Source organism: Delphinapterus leucas, chromosome 7 (assembly GCF_059928025.1).
Source record: "Delphinapterus leucas isolate spDelLeu-1000000601 "Yukka" chromosome 7, BTC_Dleu_Yukka2, whole genome shotgun sequence".
In the NCBI taxonomy this organism is placed as follows: Eukaryota; Metazoa; Chordata; class Mammalia; order Artiodactyla; family Monodontidae; genus Delphinapterus; species Delphinapterus leucas.
The window spans coordinates 104,842,945-104,865,477 of record NC_143135.1 but is presented as its reverse complement, the minus strand read 5'-3'; the positions used below and the strand labels follow the sequence as shown (position 1 = coordinate 104,865,477).

General features: G+C 49.9%; 1 protein-coding gene across 6 annotated transcripts in view; it reads right to left on the bottom strand.

Annotated features, from left to right (window-relative positions):
- The window catches only part of APLP2 (amyloid beta precursor like protein 2), a 71,933-nt gene that overhangs the window by 2,639 nt on the left and 46,761 nt on the right, over positions 1 to 22,533 (bottom strand). For 3 of the 6 annotated variants that reach the window (XM_022556296.3, XM_022556297.3, XM_022556295.2), the window contains exons 4-16: positions 20,466 to 20,578; positions 19,232 to 19,443; positions 18,664 to 18,854; positions 17,384 to 17,551; positions 13,989 to 14,119; positions 13,060 to 13,134; positions 11,564 to 11,722; positions 10,740 to 10,868; positions 7,460 to 7,559; positions 5,803 to 5,955; positions 3,927 to 3,962; positions 1,099 to 1,184; positions 289 to 363 (exon numbers count right to left, since the gene is read on the bottom strand). In XM_022556296.3, coding sequence (XP_022412004.1) covers positions 289 to 363; positions 1,099 to 1,184; positions 3,927 to 3,962; positions 5,803 to 5,955; positions 7,460 to 7,559; positions 10,740 to 10,868; positions 11,564 to 11,722; positions 13,060 to 13,134; positions 13,989 to 14,119; positions 17,384 to 17,551; positions 18,664 to 18,854; positions 19,232 to 19,443; positions 20,466 to 20,578 — 1,628 coding nt within the window. The remainder of the gene's footprint in view (positions 1 to 288; positions 364 to 1,098; positions 1,185 to 3,926; positions 3,963 to 5,802; positions 5,956 to 7,459; positions 7,560 to 10,739; positions 10,869 to 11,563; positions 11,723 to 13,059; positions 13,135 to 13,988; positions 14,120 to 17,383; positions 17,552 to 18,663; positions 18,855 to 19,231; positions 19,444 to 20,465; positions 20,579 to 22,533) is intronic. The other 3 variants (XM_030764513.2, XM_022556298.2, XM_030764514.2) reach the window with 3 other exon arrangements.

The window sequence follows — 22,533 nt, the reverse complement described above, 5'->3', positions numbered from 1 at the left end:
GACAAGGTGTGAGAGACGACAAGCAGCGGGGGAGGCGGTGAGCCTCCGGTCGCGCCTCCAAAAACCCAAGGGGGGCACCCGGACCCTGCCGTCCAGGTGGGGGGAGTCCCCACCTTTTGCAATCTCCATGGAGATTCGAACTTGAGCTTTCTTATCCGAAAGCACAGGGGAAATGGGGGACGAGGGACCTTTGATAGCTTAAGATAGCGCAAGGTGCTCCCAGGAGGGAGAGAAAACGGCCGAGGCTGGTGTGGGACCTGCCATCAGGTTTTGGAGCGGGACACATACCGGCCCCTCCTCGAGGCCTCCGACTCTCTCGGCGTTGAGAATCATTTCCTTCACATCCAGGGTCTCGTCAATGACCTGAAACGGGGGCAGGGGGGTCGGGGGAGAATGTCACCAACTGGGAGGGAGGGCAAATTTAGTGTGTTAAGTGTAACTGCTTCTCGTGCCCTCCATTTACCATCTGGTGGAGGGAAGCAGACGCCTGATGGACACCCACTCACCCATGAGCTCTGCGCCATTCACCTAAGTCCGCTCACCAAACCCCTGAACAAAGGAGCAGGTGTGGGTGCAAAACTACTGTACAGCAGTTGGTCTTTTAAGGGTTGTCACCTGCGTTTTCCTTTAGGTAACCCTTGTGGAGATATTTCAGCACAGATTACCAAGCAGCCACGTTTAAATATCCAATTCAGTTAAAGATAATCCAGAAATGTAAGTGATAAAAATGCTAGATGAATAATTAATAGGTGGTATAAACCCCAGGCAGTGTAAGAACCAAATTCAACTCTATTCCATTTTCAAGTTATTAAATCTCTACTCATTTGAAATGGCCTCTCATATTTTATTCATACCTTTAGTTGCAAATATATTTTCCACTGTATAGCAAGAGATGAGCTACTGCTGAAAAATAATTCTTTATTCACACCCGGACTCTAAACAATACAGCGCATCTGTGGGAGCAGTCAGAGCCTGCCCATCTGCTAGCCTATGGAAACGGACACGTGGAGGTCCATCTGGGAAGCATCTAAAACAATGCGACTCACTCTAATTATTCTCAAAGTTAACACGGGCACAGAGCAGGGAGAAACGGCTCACCATATTTTCATCCACTTTCTTCTTACTGTTAATCACTTTCTCCTCGGCCCCGATCAGTCCTCCTTCCTGCTCTCCCAGTGCAGATCCTGCATGGAGAGAGCACACCTGAGTTTCCTGGGATAGGCTGACCTCACGCCAACCTCAAAGCAGCAGCAAACTCCCTCCTGAGGGCCAGGGAGCCCTCACCAAATGCCCCCTCCCCTTTCTCGATATGCTACTTGTTCCCATTTGGGAGGATGCGCTGCGCTCCACAGGGGTGAGTGACGCAAGACCAATGGGTGTCATGGAGGAGGAGAGAGTGCTGTGCTCACTTTGCAAGCCTTCAGGAGAGAATACTTTTTGTACTATAAACAGAAGCTGGATCCAAAGGCATTCCAGCATCAAAAAACCCGTGACCCACCCTGTGATATCACCAAGCACCCACTACCCCTCAACTCACTCCTTTGACACTTCCTCTGAGTGGAAGAACTGTCACACCAGCAGCGAACCTGCATGCCTGCCTCAAGCACCATCTTTTACGCCACAGGCAATTCTTTCTGCCTGAAATACCCTCCCTGACCTTATATCCTTCCTATTTGTTCTTCAAGCTGCAGCTCTTTTTGGGAGACATTCCCAGGTTATAGTACTTAGAGTCACTGTTTTTAATTACTGATTTTCTTCTGTGTCTCTCACTAGGATGTTACCCTCCCGGGGCTTATCAGACCAGAATGAACAGGAAGGAAGCATTCCCTACATGGGGGGAACTCTAACACGGGGGTGGATGGTACCTTTCCATAAACAGGGCAAGAATGGCAACAGTCTCTTGTCAAGGTCAGACATTGCCTGGGCCGGCATCACCTGTGCGCGGCACTCCTGATGACAGCGCTCAAAGGTGCAGCACAAACCCAGGGAGAGGAAAAGTGAGGCGCAATCTTCTCTATTTTTAGCCCCAAAGCATGTGACTTCTAGCTCTCCTACTAGTGTCTCGTTAATAATATTATATACAGTGCTACCTAGACGCCTGTGATTTGAACCTTTTATAAATAGATCAACCTGGCGGATACTCGGCATTCTAAGGTGACCACCCGTAAGTAAGATGCCGACACGAGTATTTGCAAAGCGCTGCTGTCCCAGGCTGCCAGAGGCCCAGCCACAGCAAGGCTCTCCGGCTCACGGCCAGACTCCTTCTGGACCCAGAGCCGCTAGTAACCGCACTGCAGCTGCTGCACCCCCAGGCCAGCTAACACTTAACTCATTAGGATGCAGCCAGAAACGAGGCAGCCTTTTTTCCAGAGCTTTCATTTTAAAGAAGAGCTTCACAACCTGATTCTAGGGTGAGTTAAGCCAGGGCCGGTTTTTGTAGTCTCAAAATGCCAATGAAACAGCAACACTGCATTTCCGCTATTTGAGGAAGGGACTCTCTCGGCAGGATGCTCACGACCAAGCCGAATAAATTCTAACTCTGCACTCTTTCCATCTCTCTCTCTCCTCCACCTCAGAATTTCAAAGGTCATAGGGCAGGATCCTATTTCAAAAATAATGTGGCACTGAGCCAACGAATTTAAAGTCCTACTACCCGTGCTCAGACTCTCCTAACACTGTTTTTGGTGGTGCAACCCTCAATGCTTCTTTAACGCCGACCAAAAGCACTTTGGTTTTATAGAATGAATAAACAAGGGAATTTAACAGACCAAAAGTTAATGTTTAAACTATTCCAACGAATAACAGTTGAAGCATAAGGACAAGTTGAACTTTTAGAAAATTCAACTTCACCTAAACATATCCAAGATGTGCCGCCCAGAGGAACGTTCACACAGCGATGAAGAGGCATATCCAAGTAGAATAAAACAAAGCACGTGCACACGAGTGACTTGTGCAGGCAGCTCACAACCCTGTGTTCTGAGAAGCAGCATACACACCATTGCCAAACCCTCAGCCGGGCACGGCACGAGGCAGCCCGGTCAGTCCGAGAACGTGTGCCCTTGTTCACGATGACCCTGGAGGCTGGACTGGCCCCCGCTCCCCCGCCCCCGGAAATGCGGCAGCTATACCACGGTCTGTGAAACAGGAACACCACGGGCTCTGAAGACGGAGGAAGCTGAGTTCAGATTCTGGTTCCTCCACTTCCTAAGCTCATGACTGAACTTTGAGGCTGCTCCAACTGCCTTATCTAGCAAAGAGAGCTAATAACCCTACCTCCAGTGTGTTCAGTGGGTTAAACGAGATCAAGCGTGCAAGCCTTCAGCCTGTGCTCACACGCAGCTAACTTCATCTGAAAAGTGGAGACTCGTTACAGCAAGAGTTCACTTGTCTCAACCTGTTTCATCCATCAGCTTCTACTATGTTCTGAGGGACGCTACATCTCGGGGGACATGAGACAGCTGGAAACAGACACTCGGGCATGGACAAAAGGCAGAGGACAGCTAAGAAGAAAAGGAAAAGATGTATGTGGGAGCAGCAGAGAAAAAGAAGTAAAATAAAATGGCTCTCCACCCGACCATAAGCATGTTTTTATTTGTCCTAGGAATTTGCAACCAACCTGTTTAAGTTGGGTATACTTTTAAGGTCTCCCCAGCTTAAAAGGATTTATGAAGGCTCTACTTTGGTTACTCTGTATGCCTCTGTACTCTCTGGACATCCAGAAGGGCAGCTCAGGACGGCCACCGGGTAAGCAAACCCACGGACACCGGGTTCTGGGTGCCGGAAGTCAGGCTCCTCTGGTCCTCCCACAGCCATGTCTGAAGGCATGAGGCGGAAAGCATCAGGTGGTGGAATGGAACGGAGCGTGAAACTTCCGGGCAAGTGAAAGGAATGAAGGTCTTAGGGGGTACATCTTTGACAAAACCAACCTGTTTTCATTGGGTGATACACTTCCGGCTGAGTGTCTAGCAGAAAGGAAAGCAACAAAAACAAAACAGCACAAGAGGAGATTAAGAAAAAAAATCCCTTCTTTCAAAATTCCTACCTTTGACTTGACTTTCTCTATAACGTGAACAAAAGCGTACTCTTCCTTACAAACTGGGCCTGAGCTGCCCCACAAGCAAACGGCAGTAAGAGCTACAGCACATGACTGCAAGGAAGGGAGAGGAGGCAGGCGGTCTTGGGTCTTTTGGGGGAACTTCTGTGAGATTCCCAAATTATTTAGCTTAGCCCCAAGTTATTTTTCTTAGAAAACAACAAAAACACAAGTCAGCACTGGTTGTGGTTTTCTGAGAAGGAGACAAGGTCCCAGTTCACAAATGTCCAAGCGAGACGTGCCCCCATCCCAACAAGCTGAGGAAGTAGGGCCACCCTGCGGCCCCGTGGGTGGGGTCTGAAAGAGCAGGCTTAGGGAGTGCACTGGCACCTCGTTATGTATCTGGCTCCTTCCTCGGATTCTCTTTTACTATCAGAGGGTCAACTATACTGAGTCGGTACCTCTGAGAGAGCTGGTTTGGAAGGAAGGCACTTGTGTTAGGGTCTGGAGGCCGAGCCGGACGCCCCCTTCCTCGGGCCTCCGTAGCAGCACCACCGGGATCTGCCTAGGACTCAGGACTGCATCAACTCAGGCTCAAATCCTTACTCTCTACCTACAAGCTACGTGACCTGGGCAGACACTTAACCTCTTTAAACCTTGGATCCCCAAATGGGGAACACACCCAGTCCCTACCTCAGAGGGTTATTGTGAGGATAACAATATAAACGAGAGCATCCACGCACAGTGCTTAGTCGAGGCTGGCGTATTCTACAGCAGTGGCCGCTACTTTTATCAACACCACCATCAGCCACAACAGCAGCCCGCAAATAAATAGAAACTGATTGCACACCCTGATCTCAGGGCCTGGGCTCGGCAGCTTGTCTATTTCTCGTGCAGACCCACAGCTTTTTTTAAAATTTATTTTTGGCTGCGTTGGGTCTTTGTTGCTGCGCGCGGGATTTCTCTAGTTGCAGCGAGCGGGGGCTACACTTCTTTGCGGTGCGCGGGCTTCTCATTGCAGTGGCTTCCCTTGTTGCAGAGCACGGGCTCTAGGTGCGCGGGCTTCAGTAGTTGCAGGGCATGGGCTCAGTACTTGTGTCGCGGGCTAGAGCGGCTCAGTAGTTGTGGCGCACGGGCTTAGTTGCTCCGCGGCATGTGGGATCTTCCCGGACCAGGGCTCAAACCTGTGTCCCCTGCACTGGCAGGCAGATTCTTAACCACTGTGCCACCAGGGAAGTCCCCAGACCCACAGCTCTGAGAGATCCCTACAGACGTCGAGAACCGGCAGGGAATGGAAGAAAGCACGCCTGCGCAGGAGGAGGCAGAGGGACAGCTTCTCAGCCCGCCTTGCACTCGAGTGGGTCAGGTCACCTCTGCAGCCCCCCGTCACCTACCTCCCAAGACTGTTAGGGAAAGATAATGACAGCCTAGAACACGAAAGCGCTATTTAAGCTGCAAAGGGGCCTCCACGCGGAAGGCCTCACACCCTGCAGGCAGCTGATGGGACCAGGACAAACAGTGGGCTTGAGGCAAGCTGTCCATAAAATGGGAGAAACATCACAAACCTCCCGACGTTACTGAAGGCTCCCCACTCGGTGCCTGCACGCGGCAGGTGCTCGGTGAATCCCGGCCCCTCCCCTGCTCGACCTGCACCAGGAACACAGTCTCCCCAGCACGAGCCCGTCCCAGATCTGACTTCAATTTTCTAACTGCATTCTTCCCCGCCCCCTGGCCCCCGCTGCCAAGCTGGGCTGTTACCGCACACGCACCTTCGTTCTCAGGCAGGGACGGGAAGGGATGGAGGGGGTGGAACGGCAGGACCTCGTCGCTCTCCTCCGAGCTCACCCGCACGTCCACGGGGGTCTCTGAGATGGAGGCGGTGAACTGGTCCATGTCTGCTCGCTGTTCTTGAAGCAGCTCATCTGACAAAGACAGACACGCAGGAGCCAGCTTTTCAGAAGGATCTGGTTTCTAGGCACAGGATAGCCTGCATGGGGCTAATTCGTGTCATTAAGGGTGGGATGTGAGCTCTGCCTAAAGGGGCGTCTCACCAGCTCGCAACACAGGCCACGCATGACCCCCTCCTCTCTCCTGAGGGTGTGCTCCCTGACCCTGCTGACTGCAGAACCTCGGCGCTGGGAACCCCACGGCTGCATCCTGGGCCCCCCTCTCTCCTCGATCAACTCCCTCTGGGTAAGTGGTTTCCTCCTACGGCACAGTTTTAAATACCATCCACGGATCGTGACTCCCAAACCTGTATCTTGCACCTGCATCCCCGACCTCTGGCTCATCCACCTGGTAGCCTACTGCACACCTCTACTTAATGTCTGAGGGCAATTTCTATTTTAACAGGTAAAGAGAATGCAGCACCTGAGCAAAATGTAGCCTCACCACCCACTCAGCTGCTCACAGGGAAAAAGCGCAGAGCCAATGCTTTTCTTTCTCTCAACCCCCTGCCCTGTCCAGCCCATCAGCGCATGCTGTTCACCCTTCCTCTGAAACATATCCTCAGGACCACTCATATCTCCATCTCCTCCATTCCCATCTCTGTGCACTCAGCCATCCCCTCTCTCCTGGATTTTTACAATTGCTTCCTGGGTGGTTTCCAATTTTCATCAACTCTCAACATAGCAGTCTAGTAATTGTTTTTTAAAGTTCACATTTTTAAAAAACATATTCCAGATCTAGTCACCTGCTGGTTTAAAACCCTCGAAGGGCTTTCAATTATCCTAGAATAAAATCCAAACTCCTTGATTTTGCTAAAATCTCTCTATTCAGACGTCAGGCTCTGCAGTGGTCGCTTCCTGTGCTCAGTGTTTCCCCCCCCCCCCCCGGGGTTGCTGTGTGGAGCGTGCCTCCTTATCATTCGGATCTCAGGTTTCCCCCAAGGGAGCCTGACCACCAGGCACCCTCCCCGTCCCACCCCAGTTTCACCTCTGGCACAGCACCCATCCCCACGGACACTCGTTTTCCTGACCGTTCCCTCCTCCTAAAATGTGGGCTCCAGGAGGTCTGTCTACTGGTGCACATTTTACTCTGTGCCACACAGTAGACACAACGAACGTTTGTTGGATAAATGAAGAAGAGAAAGACCAGAAGGGGGAGAAGAAGTGAGAACGTGAATAAGTAGATGCCTTAAAATACGCCAGCAGTTAAGGGGCAAAGGGTAACGGGAGACTCGCTCAGTGCCTTGCAAATTCACACCCTAGATTTTTCTTCCGGTAACAGAGTGAAGGTCAATGAAACTCAAGGCTCTGTGGCTCCCAGCCAGGGCTTGACCCTGCCACGTGAGCCCCAGACTTCTGAGCCCGTGGCACGCTAATGCCCAGCTTTGTGGCCTCGCTTGTCCTGTTTCTCTCATCTGGCACTGCCATCACTCCTGAGCACAAGCCCCGCCTGACCTTGATGCAAACAGTCAGCACCCACCAATTTCCTCTTGGATTTCTTGGGCCACGTAAGGTACTTTGTAGAGCAGAGAAAGGCTCTGGTTCCTTCTTTCTTCGATCACGTGGAGATGTGTCATCACCTGCAAGCACAGGATGGGGGGAGAGGCCTTGTCACCAGAACAGCCGGGCCAGCCTGACACCCACACGCTTCTGCAAAGACCTATGTTCTCTACAGAGTCCAGCAAAGCAGCTGGTCAGGGGGGCAGTATGAATCCTCCCCGTGTTTACTGGCCACCGTAGTGCAAGAATGCGTGTATCACCTCTCGGTGATCTAAGGATTTATCCAGAGAGTGCTCCAAGTTAAGGGAAAATTTTTAAAAATTCCCTTGGCCAAGTATTGATTTGGTTTGCACAGGAGGCACTTGCTAACTGTACTATAAAAAAAGAACCCGAATTTGTACAATGCCAGACACTCAGTAAGGGCCTTCTGAGTGAAAGAGGAAATGAGTTGGTCAATTTTTACCACTGGTCAGACAAGAAGAGGTAACAAGGGAATGAAATCACTGGTTAAAAAGTAGATTTGAGGGATGAGACCATTCATGGATTTTGCTTCGTGAAGCAGTTGCCTGAAATGATTATCACAGTGAGCATCAGAACTAGTTTATTCCTACTTAACTAAATTAGCTATTCCTTCAAAACTGCACACTGGGGCTTCCCTGGTGGTGCAGTGGTTGAGAGTCCGCCTGCCGATGCAGCGGACGCGGGTTCGTGCCCCGGTGCGGGAGGATGTCACATGCCACGGCGCGGCTGGGCCTGTGAGCCGTGGCCGCTGAGCCTCCGTGTCCGGGGCCTGTGCTCTGCAACGGGAGAGGCCACAGCAGGGAGAGGCCCGCGTACCGCAAAAAACACACAAAAAAACAAAAAAACTGCACATTGAAGTATAAATAAACCTGATTTTTATGGGGTGATAAGGAAGGCATATCTACCATCTGTCTTACATAGCTCACTGCCTTTTCTGAATGCAGAAGTTCCAAGGTTGTTCATCCAAAAAAAAAAAAAGAAAAAAAGTCATTAAAGTGGTCACTGAATTTAATTAAAAAAATTTTTTTTTGTCACTGAATTTGAGAGGTTTTCAGGGTGGAAATGGAAGGAGATTTGGACTACATCCACCCCAATGACACTGTGAAGCACGTGGCTGTACATCACACAAGCTCCTCAGGAAGGCTAATCCCACTGGGCTACACCTGCAGCCACCGAGCTCTTCCTAAAGAGGGCGCTCTGAGCCAATGGATTAATTATGTGGGCTTGAAGCCATTAACATGAAGGGTCAAAATGAAAAAAAGTTAAATGGAAAGATGCTTTTATTGTAGATTGATGTCTCTCTGACCTATAAAAGCAAAGATGAAAGCAATTTAATTTTATACTTGCCGTTCTTTCAATCAAGTAAATTGATGGGAAAGCACCAGAGTGAGTGCTTTGGAGAAAAAATGCAAGTAGAAACGGAAGGGTGAGCTCCCCAGTCTCAGCAGTGGTGACACTGCCATATGTTAGAGGAATTAAGGAGCCTGGCAGAGGACGGTTCCTACGCCCACGAGGACAAGACCACAGGGTGGGATGCTGGGCGCCAGGGTCTTTGGAGGGCCGCCTGGAGCTGCAGTGTGGGGCGGGAGGCAGCAGCACATCACTCAGACCTCAAATCGAGTGCACACGTTCTAAGAGGCTCAACATATTTGGGGTTTTCAAGAGTTTACATAACAGGACAGGGAACAGGCCAAAGGCTAGTGTAATCCAGCGGCCGAGCTGCCCCAGAATTAAGGGCTCCGAGCAGACAGTAAACATCACACAGTAAAGATGCTCCGCCTCCCAGGGCACTCAGGTGGTACCCTGATCCTGGCTCACAGGTTAATTGAACACACTGATCAAGGTCTCACCTTTCCTTCTATTCTCACCATACAAGACAGGCTGTTTTTCTATAAAGTACTACATAATAGTCTAGATTTTCTACAAAAAAAAAAAAAAATGAAAAAAGACTACATTTTTAAATTTTAACTTTATTAATTTTTTTTTTGGCCATGCCATGCGGCCTGTGGGATCTCAGTTCCTCGACCGGGATTGAACCTGTGCCTCCTGCACTGGAAGCGTGGAGTCTTAATCACTGGACCTCCAGGGAAGACCTACGTTTAAAAAAAAAAAAAAAATCGGGTAGACCTGAAAAATTCTAACCCCTGTCAGGATGTAAGCTTTTCCTACCTGAGCTTCCCGGAAGCTACCCGAGGTCTGCTGGCCTTTCCTCCTTCTCTTCTACTCCATCCAGCTTCAAACAGAGCCTTAGCTCCAGGCCCCCAGCAGAGGCCCCGGGGGTCCCCAGACCCATGCCCTTCCCACTCTTTAGGACACTGAGTTCTTTCATTCCCTGAACACCCAGCTGCTAATGTGGGCTCCGTATGTTTAAGGACAATTCTTCTCCATCTTCACAGTTAACATAATTAATTTCACACAACTGTGAGCTGCTCAAGGGCACACAGGATTCAACTATGTGTGGTGAGATGCTGGAGCAGAACTGGGCAGCAGATGGGGCCGTAGGGGAGCCCCCCAGGGCTTCTGGGAAGTTCCCCTACAATCACACCACAGGAGCAACAGGAGGCAGGAGGGGACAGGTTCCCAGCCTGTGCACGCTGCGTCCCCACAAAGCAGCACAGGGCTGGGTTTAAAATACAGGAGGAAATAGAGTAAGATCAGTTATGGCATCACAAGGCCCTCTAGGAAAACTAACAGGCAGACTGTTTTAAAGGAAGCTAGCGGTCTTGGAGGCAAGTTCATTTCTATGAATACAAGACAGTAAAACTCAAGTTAATACATGGTCAAAACAAAAATTAGAAATGTAGGTCCAGAAACAAACCTCTATAGATGACTACAAAGACCAGTAGGACGCAGCAGGGGACAAAACCCAGGGATGTAAAGTGTCTAAACGCAAAAACTATACTGTACAAAAGAGACCAATTTTTAAGATGTGCTTGCCTAGAAAGAGATTTCAAATATTAATTCTGGTGGGACCCTCAGCTAGAAATAAACTGATATAAAAATGATCTCTTCAATATAATCATGCATTCCTAAACCTTCAAGAACAGTTTAAGTAGGGCATACTTAATATGAAAAAGTATGGAAAAGATATTTTTTAAATAGTACCTTTGCAAAAACCAACTCTTGTACCTACTGTCTTTGGAAATCCAAAATCATTTCCTGAGGACTAAAAACAATAAGCACGACCATCCGTGCTGCCCGACCACCGGTCAGAGCGGTCTCTCCTCTGTCTGGTGTACCTGGGACTTCATCTGGGCCGCCTTTTCGGGGTCAACAGCCAGCACGTGCTGGTAATGACGGATGGTGTGGAGGCGATCTTTGTTCTCAGCCCGGACGTAGCGTCGCAAGGCTTGGAGAATGCGATGGGGCTACAAGAGAGAACAGTGGTTTTCACGTCCAGAGACTAGGGAACTGAAAACAGGCAGGAAAATGAAGCTTTAAAAACTCACTAAGAAAGTCAGCCTCAGTGAGGCCCAGGAATGAAAGCTGTACCTTTAAGAGCTTTAAGTTACCAAGTAACAAGAAGCTACCCTTCTAAGTAGCAAAAGCTAAGTTCCACAGTTATAGTGGCTCCTCAACAGACAGCATTTTCCAAAATTGCTAGCCCACCGTCTTCCTCCAATCTGTCTGTCCCCTTTCCTGAGCTTGGCGCCTGCCACCATAATTACAAGCACAGGGTGACCTGTGTCACCCAGAAGACTTTACTTGCTTAAGGAGGCTACAAATACCCTCCTTTTCGATCCTCTCCATCCCCCAGAGCAAGGCAAGTTAGAGCTAAGGGATAAAGTTTGACACCACTGGCAGATAAGAGCTGCGATATAAATTAACTTATCATCTTATTTAGAATAGAACTGGTTCAAAAGCCTTTGTCCATGGAAGATGTGTTTTTATTCTTTGAAAGTAAGGCTACTATAAAAATGCAATAACTGGAGAACTACCAACCAACACCCTGAGGTTCTGCTTTTCCAGCGGAAGCCGTGTCCACACCACAGGCGGCCCACGGGCCCTCAAGCGCGATGTGAGCTCACACCGGTTCTACACACGCTACTTCAGCGATTCTCACCCGCGGAGGGTCGGACTGCAGAGCCGCCAGGTAGTTCTCCAGCGCCACCCGGCGGCGGTCGTTGAGCATGGCCTCCACCCGTGCCAGGTGCGTCTCCACCAGCTGCTGCTTCTCGCTGGCCGCTTCCTTCTCCAGGGCCTTCACCATGGCTTGGAAGTGCTAAACCATAAAGCAGGAACCACATCGAGTCAACGCACCTGCGGGCATCTACACTCACGGTGTCAGACCCCACTCTGTGCCTCTCCGCGCCCAGCGCCCCAGCACAGAGTCGTGTGGAGCGGGGTGAGGTCGTAGAACACCTCCTCTGACTTCCGTCTGGACACTTACAGGTGACCCTTGAACATCGCAGGGGATAAGGGCACCGATCCTCCCCGTGGTCCAAGATCCCAGTGTAACTTACAGTCGGGCCTCTGTACATGCGGTTCCGCATCCACGGATTCAGCCAACCGCCCATGTGCGGTGCTGTGGCCTTTACCGTTGAAAACAATCTGCGTGTAGGGGGACCCACGCAATTCAAGCCCCTGTGGTTCAAGGGCCGACTGTACTTCCCCATCTAAAGACAGCATGTATGTCTGGGCATGGGACGGGCTCCTCAGCACCTCCCTAACTGAAATCCCTAGCATGCAAGCCCAGGCCTGGCCTCTCCGTGTGCACCGCGAGGAAAGGAAGGCTGTCCTTCCCACACTGCAGCAAGGCACCCCCAGACCACAGTCCTGTCCTGTGGCAGGTGAGGCCGAGCCATTCACACCAAGTCCTGAAGGGCGAGCTCCCTGCGGGGTGCCTGGCCAGTCTGCAGGCACGTTGAAGGCTGCCGAGCTAAAGCTCCCTGCATGGGGTGCACTGGCTGTGTGGAAATTAACATTCGCAGATTTTCTAGGTTACTGATAAAAAAGCAAAGGTGAGCCGATAAAATATCAACATCATGAGAAGAGAGGTTTCAGCTAAACATAAGCTGACGTAAGATGTAACTAGTTTTAGGAATCCCAAAGCAGTCCTGTAAATTCCTGTCAACAACCTCCTCTAGGCAAAGGGAGGCAGCTGCTCTGAGTCTGATTACATTCTTAAATCCAAAGTTAAGATAAACAGAGAGATTTATTTTCTGCCTTTTGACTTTTCAATAAGTCTGCAAAAAAAAACAACAAAAAACAAAACAGCATTTGGTACTGCAGTACTGCCAGAAAACAAGGCACAGCCTACGAAGGAAGATGCCCGAGGACTTTTGCCGGGAAAGCAGAGTAAACACAGCCGAGCTAAGGTCACTTCCAGGCATGAGTGAGGTGTGCTCTGCTCCGAGCTTCGGTTTCCCTCCACCGTAGGTGAGCAATTCTAGAGAACGCCAGTTGGTAGGTGAAAAACAAAGCCGGCCAGTGAAAGTTTCCTCGTAACATAAGCGCTCAACCAAAAGGGGGTGTCAAACTCTAACTTGTGGGGACTCTGGCTCCGACCATACTCCAAAGGGTCAGCCTGGGAGCCCCTCTCTGGAGGACACATCTCACCTGAATGAGAGTCTGCCTCTCTGCTTTGGGGAGGTTCTTGGCTTGAAGTTCAGCCTCTTCCCATTCCTTCTTCACCTGGAACAAAGGTCAAAGCCACTATAACCAGAATAATCTCTGAAACAATTCCCCCATTTTCTAAAAATACTGCCAAGCCCTGAATGTAATGTGGAAAAGTGCACAAGGAAATCACATCCCACAAACTCATGAGCTCAGGGTTTGTCCCAGAACTGCCTCAGAAGATGCAGGGCGTCAGCTCTCGTACCGACTTCTCAGAACTGATGTGGTTAAAACAGAGTAACAAGCATTTCCCAGCATACAAGCCCACCACAGGGGATGTGTGGGATTTTAGGTGGTACCCAGACCTAGCAAAAAATTCCCTTTTCAATTTTTTTTTTCAACCTTTCCAAGTAAGTCTAGGAGAAAATTGCACTCTGGTGCTCTGTTGCTCTGGCACTTATAACTCCGTGAAGGAAAAGAAGCATCCCTGAAACTATGCAGGCCACAGTATCTAGCTGGAATGTTTTAACACTGTTTGCTTTGATCCAATATCTTTTTCTAGTTACCTTGTTCTAATGGTAAATGATACTAGCTTTCTACTTACAGTATTGATATAAAGTTTCCTTCTTCAAAATAAAAAAATTTAAAAAGCTAGTTCATGGCAAAGAAAAAGCAGAACATAATGTTTACAGGAAGCGCTCCTCGGCAGAGTCTGGAACAGAGAAGCACTCAGAGGATAATTCCATTATCATGGACAGAGGGAGGGGACTAGCTCCGCCCCAAAGGCAGGCCGGCCTACACTCTCACACCTCACCTGTCCTAACTCGGTTATTAGCACAACAACCTGGGGAGGTGGCGTCCCTCTGCTTCAGCCACGAACCCCAAGTCAGCTGATGCCTGACAGCACGAAGATAAGGGAGCCCGAGGTTTACCCTGTCCATCCGGTTTCGGTGCCGGATTTCCAGCTGCTCCTTGGCCTTCTGGAAGCGCGCGTGCTCGTTGTCATCTGCTGAGGTCTCGAAATACACGTCGACATCATTGGTCGGCAGTGGAGTTGGGGGAACTGAAACAAAGGGACCAGAGGGTTCTCTCCAGGGGCCAGCCCCACGCTGAAGTCGCACGATGCTCAGGGAGCAAAGCCTGGCTGGGCCTGCAGACGGGACCGGCGTGTCCAGCCAGCACCGTGCTCAACGGCAGGGTGCGCCCATCTGCTGGGACTCCACTCCATCTTCCTTACCCAGTATCCAGCCACCAGGCCTGTCCGCACTCCCCCCGTCCTGTAGGACCAGTGAGGCATCTATTGAGGACTTCAGGGGCAGAAAAGGAAACCACTTCTATACCTTCCCGCAGCTCTTGAAACCTTAAAACCTAAACAAGAACTACCCTATTGAGAGCATCTGACCAGAGACAGGGCTGAAGTCAGACGTGCAAAGGCACTGCAGGGCTCAGGTCTCCTCTTTTTCTCTGGCTATTTTTAGGTCACAACTCACTTTGGGCAACTGATTCAACTGAATGTTCTTTGCACACAGACTGGGCAGAGAAAGTCCAAATGCTTCAGCTCCAGCTGCTTAGTTTTCAGTTCCACTGGAGGTCTTTCAGCCCCAGCCCCACAGCAGGGGCAATGTACTGGACAAGGGCTTACCACGAGTGTGAAGATGCTTTGGGCTTTTCTATCCATGGCACTCACTGGCCCCACCAGGCCACCACCCAGGAACAAACCCGTTAGAACAAACACTCCACACTAGTCTAAGTTCCTGAGTTCCTACCAGCCCCAGGCAGACGTGCATCTGCACAAAGGAGCTTATCCTAACCCAGGAAGGGTTGAGGTGACAGGTCTACCTCTTAAGAAATACCTGCGGAAATTCTCATTACCCCAACTCACTGGGGATTTCCCAGGCCAAGGAGGAATGTCAGGCAACCTGCTTACACAACTTGCTCCATCAGGACACACTTGAGAGCCACTGGGAGAGCAAAGGCCAAGTTCAACGAATTTTAATTCAAAAACAAATTCTCCCAGTTTCCAGAACTGCGTGATTCTAACACGAGACCAGCTGTGTAAACGATGAGTGTGACCACAAGTAAGTCAGCCACTCCGCAGTCCTTAAATCGGGGTGTCTTCATTCACCCTCTTTTACTGAGTTTCAACCCTAGAAGCTATGGCTTAAGTCTTGTCAAGAACATCTGCCTCCTACATTAATTTAAATAGGATCTCAACAGCCAATTTCCAGACTATAACTAAATCAGAATATATACAGCTAGCTTCAGAAACCACATTCCCCATGATACTCAAAAGCTCAGCCAGGAGAATTTCGAAGCACTGAATTCCACTGGTGCCAACAAACACGTCGCCATTGGCGGCGCATGTCCGCAGCTTAAAGGCTTATGTGTTGGAGACAGAGCCTTTGGTTCATATCCCCAGGCCGGGCCGGATGAAGGTAATACAAGCAAGCGCAAGCTGCCTCCGCCCCACCCCACCCCCGCCCCACGCCGGAAAGAGAGGGCAAAGGGGCAGCAGGTCTGGAGGTTTGGTTCTGAAGACACGATGGGATGGGCTCAAACCTAGAACCACATCCCTCTGTCTGTGTGCAAGCGACCAGCTCAGGAAGCCGGAAATGTGCAGGCCTCAGTCCCCTTCAAGGAGGGAAGCAAACTTGCCCACAGGAGCAGTGATGCTTCTAGGCTCCAAAGCCCTCCAGCCGGGCCCCAAGCACATGGCCTGTCGGGAAGCACGACCTTGCAGGCTTTGCAACTGTTCACGCTCCAGCAATCTGCCAGTCCCCAGTGTCTTACGACACCGTCCACCTGATCCTCTGGGTAAAGACTGCACCTCCACATTCAGCGAGACCTTAAACGACCCAGATTCCTCAGGCTTTGACCCCAAACAGCGTTTTGTTGCCCCTTAGTTTAAGAAGTTTTACAAAGCAGGAAGTATCACAATAATTTCTGTCTCCATCTTTCCTAAATAAAAAAGTTTCTGCCACCAACGTTCCCTAAGGGCTCATTTGTTTTCTCATCTTTTCAATCATTTCAAATAAAAAGTTCACCAAGCAGCAGCTGGAGTGGAAGCACTAAAAGTAAACCATATCATATTAAGATTTAAATAATCTTTTGGTTGGGGAAGGAAAGAGGGAACAAGGTGGCATATGAACGAAAAACCGTCAGAAGCTATAGCCACAAATCTTTAGGGCAAATACCAGGAATGGCAGCACAGCTCATTATTCTAGAATCAGAATGAGGAAGGGTCTGCCTAGCCAGAGGGTTTTCCTACACACGGGTCAGAAGTGCTCCAGACGAGAAAGAGGGTCTTAAACAGGAAAAGGGGGAACTATGAAGAAAGGCAACCTGCCGACAGCGAAGTAAACCTGACTCAACTGAACGCTGAATTTCTTTGTGACCAAAGAACGCATAAACTAAAACTCCTAAAGCTAGGCCTGATCCAGCGCTGCCAGAATACTGGGGAAACGGAGTCACCACCACTTGGCTGCAGAGCACGCTCCCTGGAGTGCGTATAGCAAGATGTTCCAATGTTCTCGGCTCCCTGAAGTGTCCTTATTGTCACTTTTTTGGAGAGCGGGTGACCCCCTTAGCTAGTGTGCATCATGGGGGGTCGGCACAGGGCCGCTCAACACAAGAGTGAGAGAGAAAAGCCTGGACACAAGATGTGCAGAACTCACGACCTGTCCGCTTGTCCTTCGTGCATTTCAGCCTCAGACAGAGGAGGGCAGGGCCGCCTTCCCAACCCAACCAACACGGAGGCTCCGGATGAGAAAGGGCAGGCCCCTGGCTCCCCGCTGTGGCAGGGAGGGAGCGTCATCTCCTCCGCCATTACTGCTCCCATTATCACCGCTGTCACCACCTCCATCACCACCATCACCTCCACCATCACCATCATCACCTCCACTACCATCACCTCCTCCACCATCACCTCCTCCACCACCATCACCTCCACCTCCACCATCACCATCACCTCCTCCACCACCTCCACCATCACCATCACCTCCACCACCTCCACCATCACCATCACCTCCTCCACCACCATCACCTCCACCACCACCATCACCATCACCTCCACCACCTCCACCATCACCTCCTCCACCACCACCACCTCCACCTCCACGGGCCCACGGCGAGCACAGGACACGGAAAACTGAGCTGACAACTGCCGACAGGAAAGCAAAGCTAGATCTAGAAAGCACAGAGAGAAGAGCAGACGACCAACAGCGAACACCGAGTGGGCAGGGAGCACCACACAGACGCGGTCACGAGGACACCGGGGGACAGAACGCTGGACGGGATGGAGCTGCACAGCCAGGGCGGCGGGACTTACTCATCACTTTACACACAGCCATACAAAACTCCTCAGACTCAAAATTGTTCCTGTTGCCGCCGCAGCCGCCATATATAAAGCGCACGCACTTCCCCTTGGAGAGGTCGAAGTACCACCGGGGCATCACGGCCCGGCAGGGCCCCGTCAGCGCCTCCTGGGAGCAGACAGCTGTGTGGAAATGGTCAGAATGTCAGCAGGGGCCGGGCAGCAGCTCCAGGGGTTCACAGAGCTACAGACCAGCAAGGGGAGAAGGACCAGGCGACGCTTAACATCAGCGAAGGCCAAGATGGGGCAGCACCGGGCGCCCAGGCCAACGAAGTTGCCAACTCCTGCCAGCCAACACTGAGGATGTGGTCGTTTTCCTTCCTGATGCAAGAGAGACCCTTAGGTCCTGAGAATATGGACTGGTGCTTTCTGCACTGTCTAGAGTCTAGAGCGGGGCAGGGCTGACATGGAGGAGCCTCACGTTTCTGATCTGTGAAGTGGGGACAACTGCCTGGTTTGGCCGTCTCGGGGGTGTCAAGGGCAGAAGGAGACAGTGCAGGTGCAGAGACTGTTTCACTGGCGGTAACCATCGTAAACGCTACTTAGGCCCCTGGAAAGGACGAGTGTACGTTTTATGTTCTCCAGGGTGAATCACAAACTTCTGGACTCATTAAGTCATCTGCTCCTGGTTGAATCCTGAATAATTCTTCAGATCTTAATTGGTTTCGAATATACTATCAGCAAGAGGCTGCACATAAAATGGTCTAGAACTGTCACAACTTTTTTTTTTTTTTTTTTTTAATGGTGAAATGAAAACACTGCTGGCCCTGATCCCTTACCCGGTAGGTCATCAAATTCCACCCTCCCAGCTGCAAACCTCTTTCTGATGGACAAACAGGGCAGCCTACAGATGGGAACACACTCAGGAAAGGAACCAAGGAAGTGACTTCCACTCCAACAGGTTGGGGCTTCAGCAGTTGCTGAGGAAGGGGAACCCCCTCAGGAGAGAACATTTCCGGCTGGATGTGGAAGAATCCTGCCCGACGGCAGACCACGTGGTCTCTCTGACTCTCTAGTTAAGTCCTTACAATGCGAAGCTTAGTTTCCTGATTAAAATCTGTCAACCGCCAGACCCTGCAGTGCCCAGAGCTGACCTCACCTTCGGGGCATGAAGCCACCCTCCTGACTTACCTGTGAGGAAAGCAGTCTCTAGGCAAATTAGAGAATATTAACAAATTCTAAGTAAATGACCGCCAGGTGGATTTTACAGCCGCGGCGGCTCTCCGTGGGGTTACCTCTGACGCCGTGAGAGATCTCCTTCTCTGCAGCGGTCCCATGGCGGCTGGGCTGGGTCGGGCTCTCCTTGTGGCGGCCGTCTCCCTTGAAGGCATCGTAGTAGTAATCGCGATCTTCCACCACTTCCTGCTCACCCTCATCCACAGCTGCTTCTGTGAAGTCTTCCAAATCTGCTTCGGTAGGAAATTCACTAAAGGTCACAATAAAAAAGGAAGGTTAATACCAGTTGCTATGCACAGAGCGCAACAATGAGTCCCTTCCCTGTTCTGAAACACAAAGACAGAGGCAGGAAATAAGCTCAGCCCATGGTGAGCCGTGCCGCTAAAGCCCTCAGCCCGGCCGCCTCAGCGGAAGGGGACCACCAGGCAGCAGGGGCTGGGCTAACCTGCAGAAAGGCACGTGGCCGGGGTGACACGCAGCTGAAGGCCACTGGCGTGCCTGGGCTCAGCCACGGCCCAAGTGAGATGTGCCAGCCCAGCTCTGGCAGGAACGGGCAATGCCCGCTTCGCCCGGAAGCCAGGGACCAGCAGCCACGGCCACATCCGCAGGCTCCGGGCAGGAGGTTACCTTTTATAAATATCGTAGTCTTCCTCTTCATCGTCCTCTTCATCGTCCTCCTCATCGTCCTCTTCATCGTCCTCCTCCTCTTCTTTTGACACAGCAGATTCAACAACCTTTGTCTGAGGGCAGCACACGTACTCGGTGCCGTGGAACTGGTCCACCCCACAGGGGAGCAGCATGCCATAGCTGTACAAGGTCATTCCCTGAGTCAGGCAGGCCTGAGGGAAACCCACACACCAACATCAGAGCACAGCAAGTGTGGCCAAAGACCCCCGATCCCCAGCTTTACCCAAAAGAAACCCTTACGAAATCACAACGTGAGCCTTTCTCATGGACACATACATTTTTGGCCAAAAAGTTGCGACCCTACTATTTTAAGACTTACAAATCTTGCTTAATTTGCAAGGGGGAAACATCATCTGGGCTAAAACCAATGAAAGCCCAAAGTTGGAATAAAATTAAGGAAAGGAGGTTTCTTTTAGTAATTATCGACGCGGGTGAATGGTGGTCAATGGTAACATACACTCCTAATTGGTGAGGAATTCAGAATTACTTCAGAACTAGACAAAAGAAAGGCAACTGGCTGGAAAACCAACTTAACTCAGAGGACAAGCTAAGAAAGGGTCATTCTCCCCACGGGAAGAATGAAATGATATCTAAACCTGACAGCATGCATGTCCAGACACAGATGTCCTATAATTGGCTATTTCCACACACGCCTTAGGGTTTGGGTGGCCTTGCTGGGGGCCCTGCCGACAGAATCCTTAACGATCTTTTTCATGTCCCTGACTTCAGGGGCTGAACTGTTAATACTGTACTTCCTTACAAAAATATCTTGTTCTTCTCCCAAATAGTTTTAATTTAAAAGATACAAGTAACTGTAAACTTTGATGAGACAAAGGGAAAGAAAATTAATTTAAAATTATGGTAAGGGGCTTCCCTGGTGGCGCAGTGATTGGGAGTCCGCCTGCCGATGCAGGGGACACGGGTTCGTGCCCCGGTCCAGGAAGATCCCACATGCCACGGAGCGGCTGGGCCCGTGAGCCATGGCTGCCGAGCCTGCGCGTCCGGAGCCTGTGCTCCGCAGCGGGAGAGGCCACAACAGTGAGAGGCCCGCGTACCGCAAAAAAAATAATAAATAAATAAAATAAAATAATAAAATAAAATTATGGTAAGGTGTCGAGAAAAAATACTACTTTCCTAAAAAACAATGCTCGACTTTTCCCACCCACCCCTTTACCTCTTTGACCACAGTGTGCCAGTGCTGATGATTCTCACACACTTCCATCCGCTCCTTGTGGAAAAACTGGCACTTTTCTGGAACTAGCAGAACGTCACTTACAAACTCGCCCACTGGAAAAGAGAAGCTTTGTCAGAAGCAAATCTGATCATGATTCAAGGTGAAAACAACCCTGACTGCAGGTTACCGTGACGGTCACACAGTCACGGGCAGACAGGAGCAGTCTCTAATGCATATAAGCTGATGTGCACCTCATCTTCCAAAGCCAACTGGACGTTTTAGCTCCAGGCCAGCAGCCACAAGAGCTCAACACTCTGTTACAACCGCAAAGCCCAGGACTTCCTCACTCCTTCCTGACCTCAATCCCTTAACTTCTGGAGCAGGGCTATGGCACCCTACGGGGGAAACGGGAAGAGAACTCCCGTGCATGACCTCAAACACACACAGCTACTCCCCACCACCTCTGGCTTCACATGGACAACATGCCTAGCCTCTTACTTCTATTTCTGCCCATATCAGTTCTAATAACAAAACGCCCAGGAAACTAAGACTGGGTGTTCTCCTAAAGAACAGGTGAATCTTACTTTAGCCCTTTGTGGACCTACAGACACCTAGCTCTAAGACAAACCACCACTGCGATAACTGATGCAGGTACAAATCACCAGTGGAGTGTTAATTAGGAAGGGGAACGCATGTCTTTGCAGTGGGAAGGGCTGGCAGACACTACTTTAACTGGACAAGCTGACTTAAGTGATGTTCTAAGAACAGATCACCTACACAGTCTTTCTGCCAAAATATGTCATTTGACTCTAATCATACAAAACAATATGACAAATTCAAATTCAGAGATAGTGCTAAACAAGTGACCTAGACTCTTAAAAGATATTATTGTCATAAAATATTCAGGGACCTCCCTGTGGTCCAGTGGTTAAGACTGCACTTCCAGTGCAGGGGGCACGGGTTCAATCCCTAGTCAGGGACCTAAGATCCCGCATGCCGCCAAAAAAATAAAGTAATATAAAATAAATAAAAGATTCAAAAGAAGAAGCTGAGGAAATGCCTAGATTAAATATAATGTATGATCCTTTTTAAAAGGAAGCTGTAAAGGACATTATTTGAACATTTAGGACAATTGTCCCATGTGTGATCGCTGTATCACAGTCATACAGGAGAATGCCCTCGCTTTTAAGAAAAGCAAGCCGAAAACTACTTGGAGGTGAACTATCTTAGCGTCCCAACTCACTTTCAGATGGCCTAACAATGAAAAGTAAGTAAGACACACACAATGCACACAGTGAGATGGATAAGGCAAAACTGGGAAACACAGGTAACAGGTATAGAGTACTGTATAGTACTACTGCATTTTTTATAGGTCTGAAACCTTTCAAAAATAAAAAGCTGGGGGAAAAATACACATAGCTGCTTAGAAAATAGAGTCCTTATCTCTTAGAAATACATGCTGAAGTATTTACAGGAAAATAAAAACGGTATCTGTGACTTATTTCCGAATAACGAGGGGTAGGTCGGATTGGCTACAGACAGGGTGAGTGGTTCATGAACCGTTACACAGCACATGAGGGTTAATGCGATAATCTTCTCTGTGTTTGGATATGTTTGTAACTTCCATAATAAAAAGCTAAAAACGTAATCACTGGCTCATCACCCAGAGAACCTGGTTCAATAGGTCTAATTTGGGACTCAGTGATCTGCACTGAACAAGCATCCCAGGCGCTTCTGATGCATCACCAACATGCTCTACTGAGGGTCCGAGTGCAAGAAAACCAAGGTGGTACTTAGCTCAGGAGAGACGCAATAGGTAGGGGAGGGAAAAGGAAACAGGCAGGCTAACCTCTGAGGTTTAAAAAAAAGGAAAAGGAAAGTCTAATAAGAAAGTAATCTGGCCTAAGAAAGGTCTTAGGGGGAGTTCCCTGGCAGTCCAGTGGTTAGGACTCGGCGCTGTCACTGCTGGGGCCTGGGTTCAATCCCTGGTCAGGGAACTAAGATCCCCCAAGCCAAGCGGGTAAAAAAAAAAAAAAAAAAAAAAAAAGGTCTTAAGACTTGAACTAGC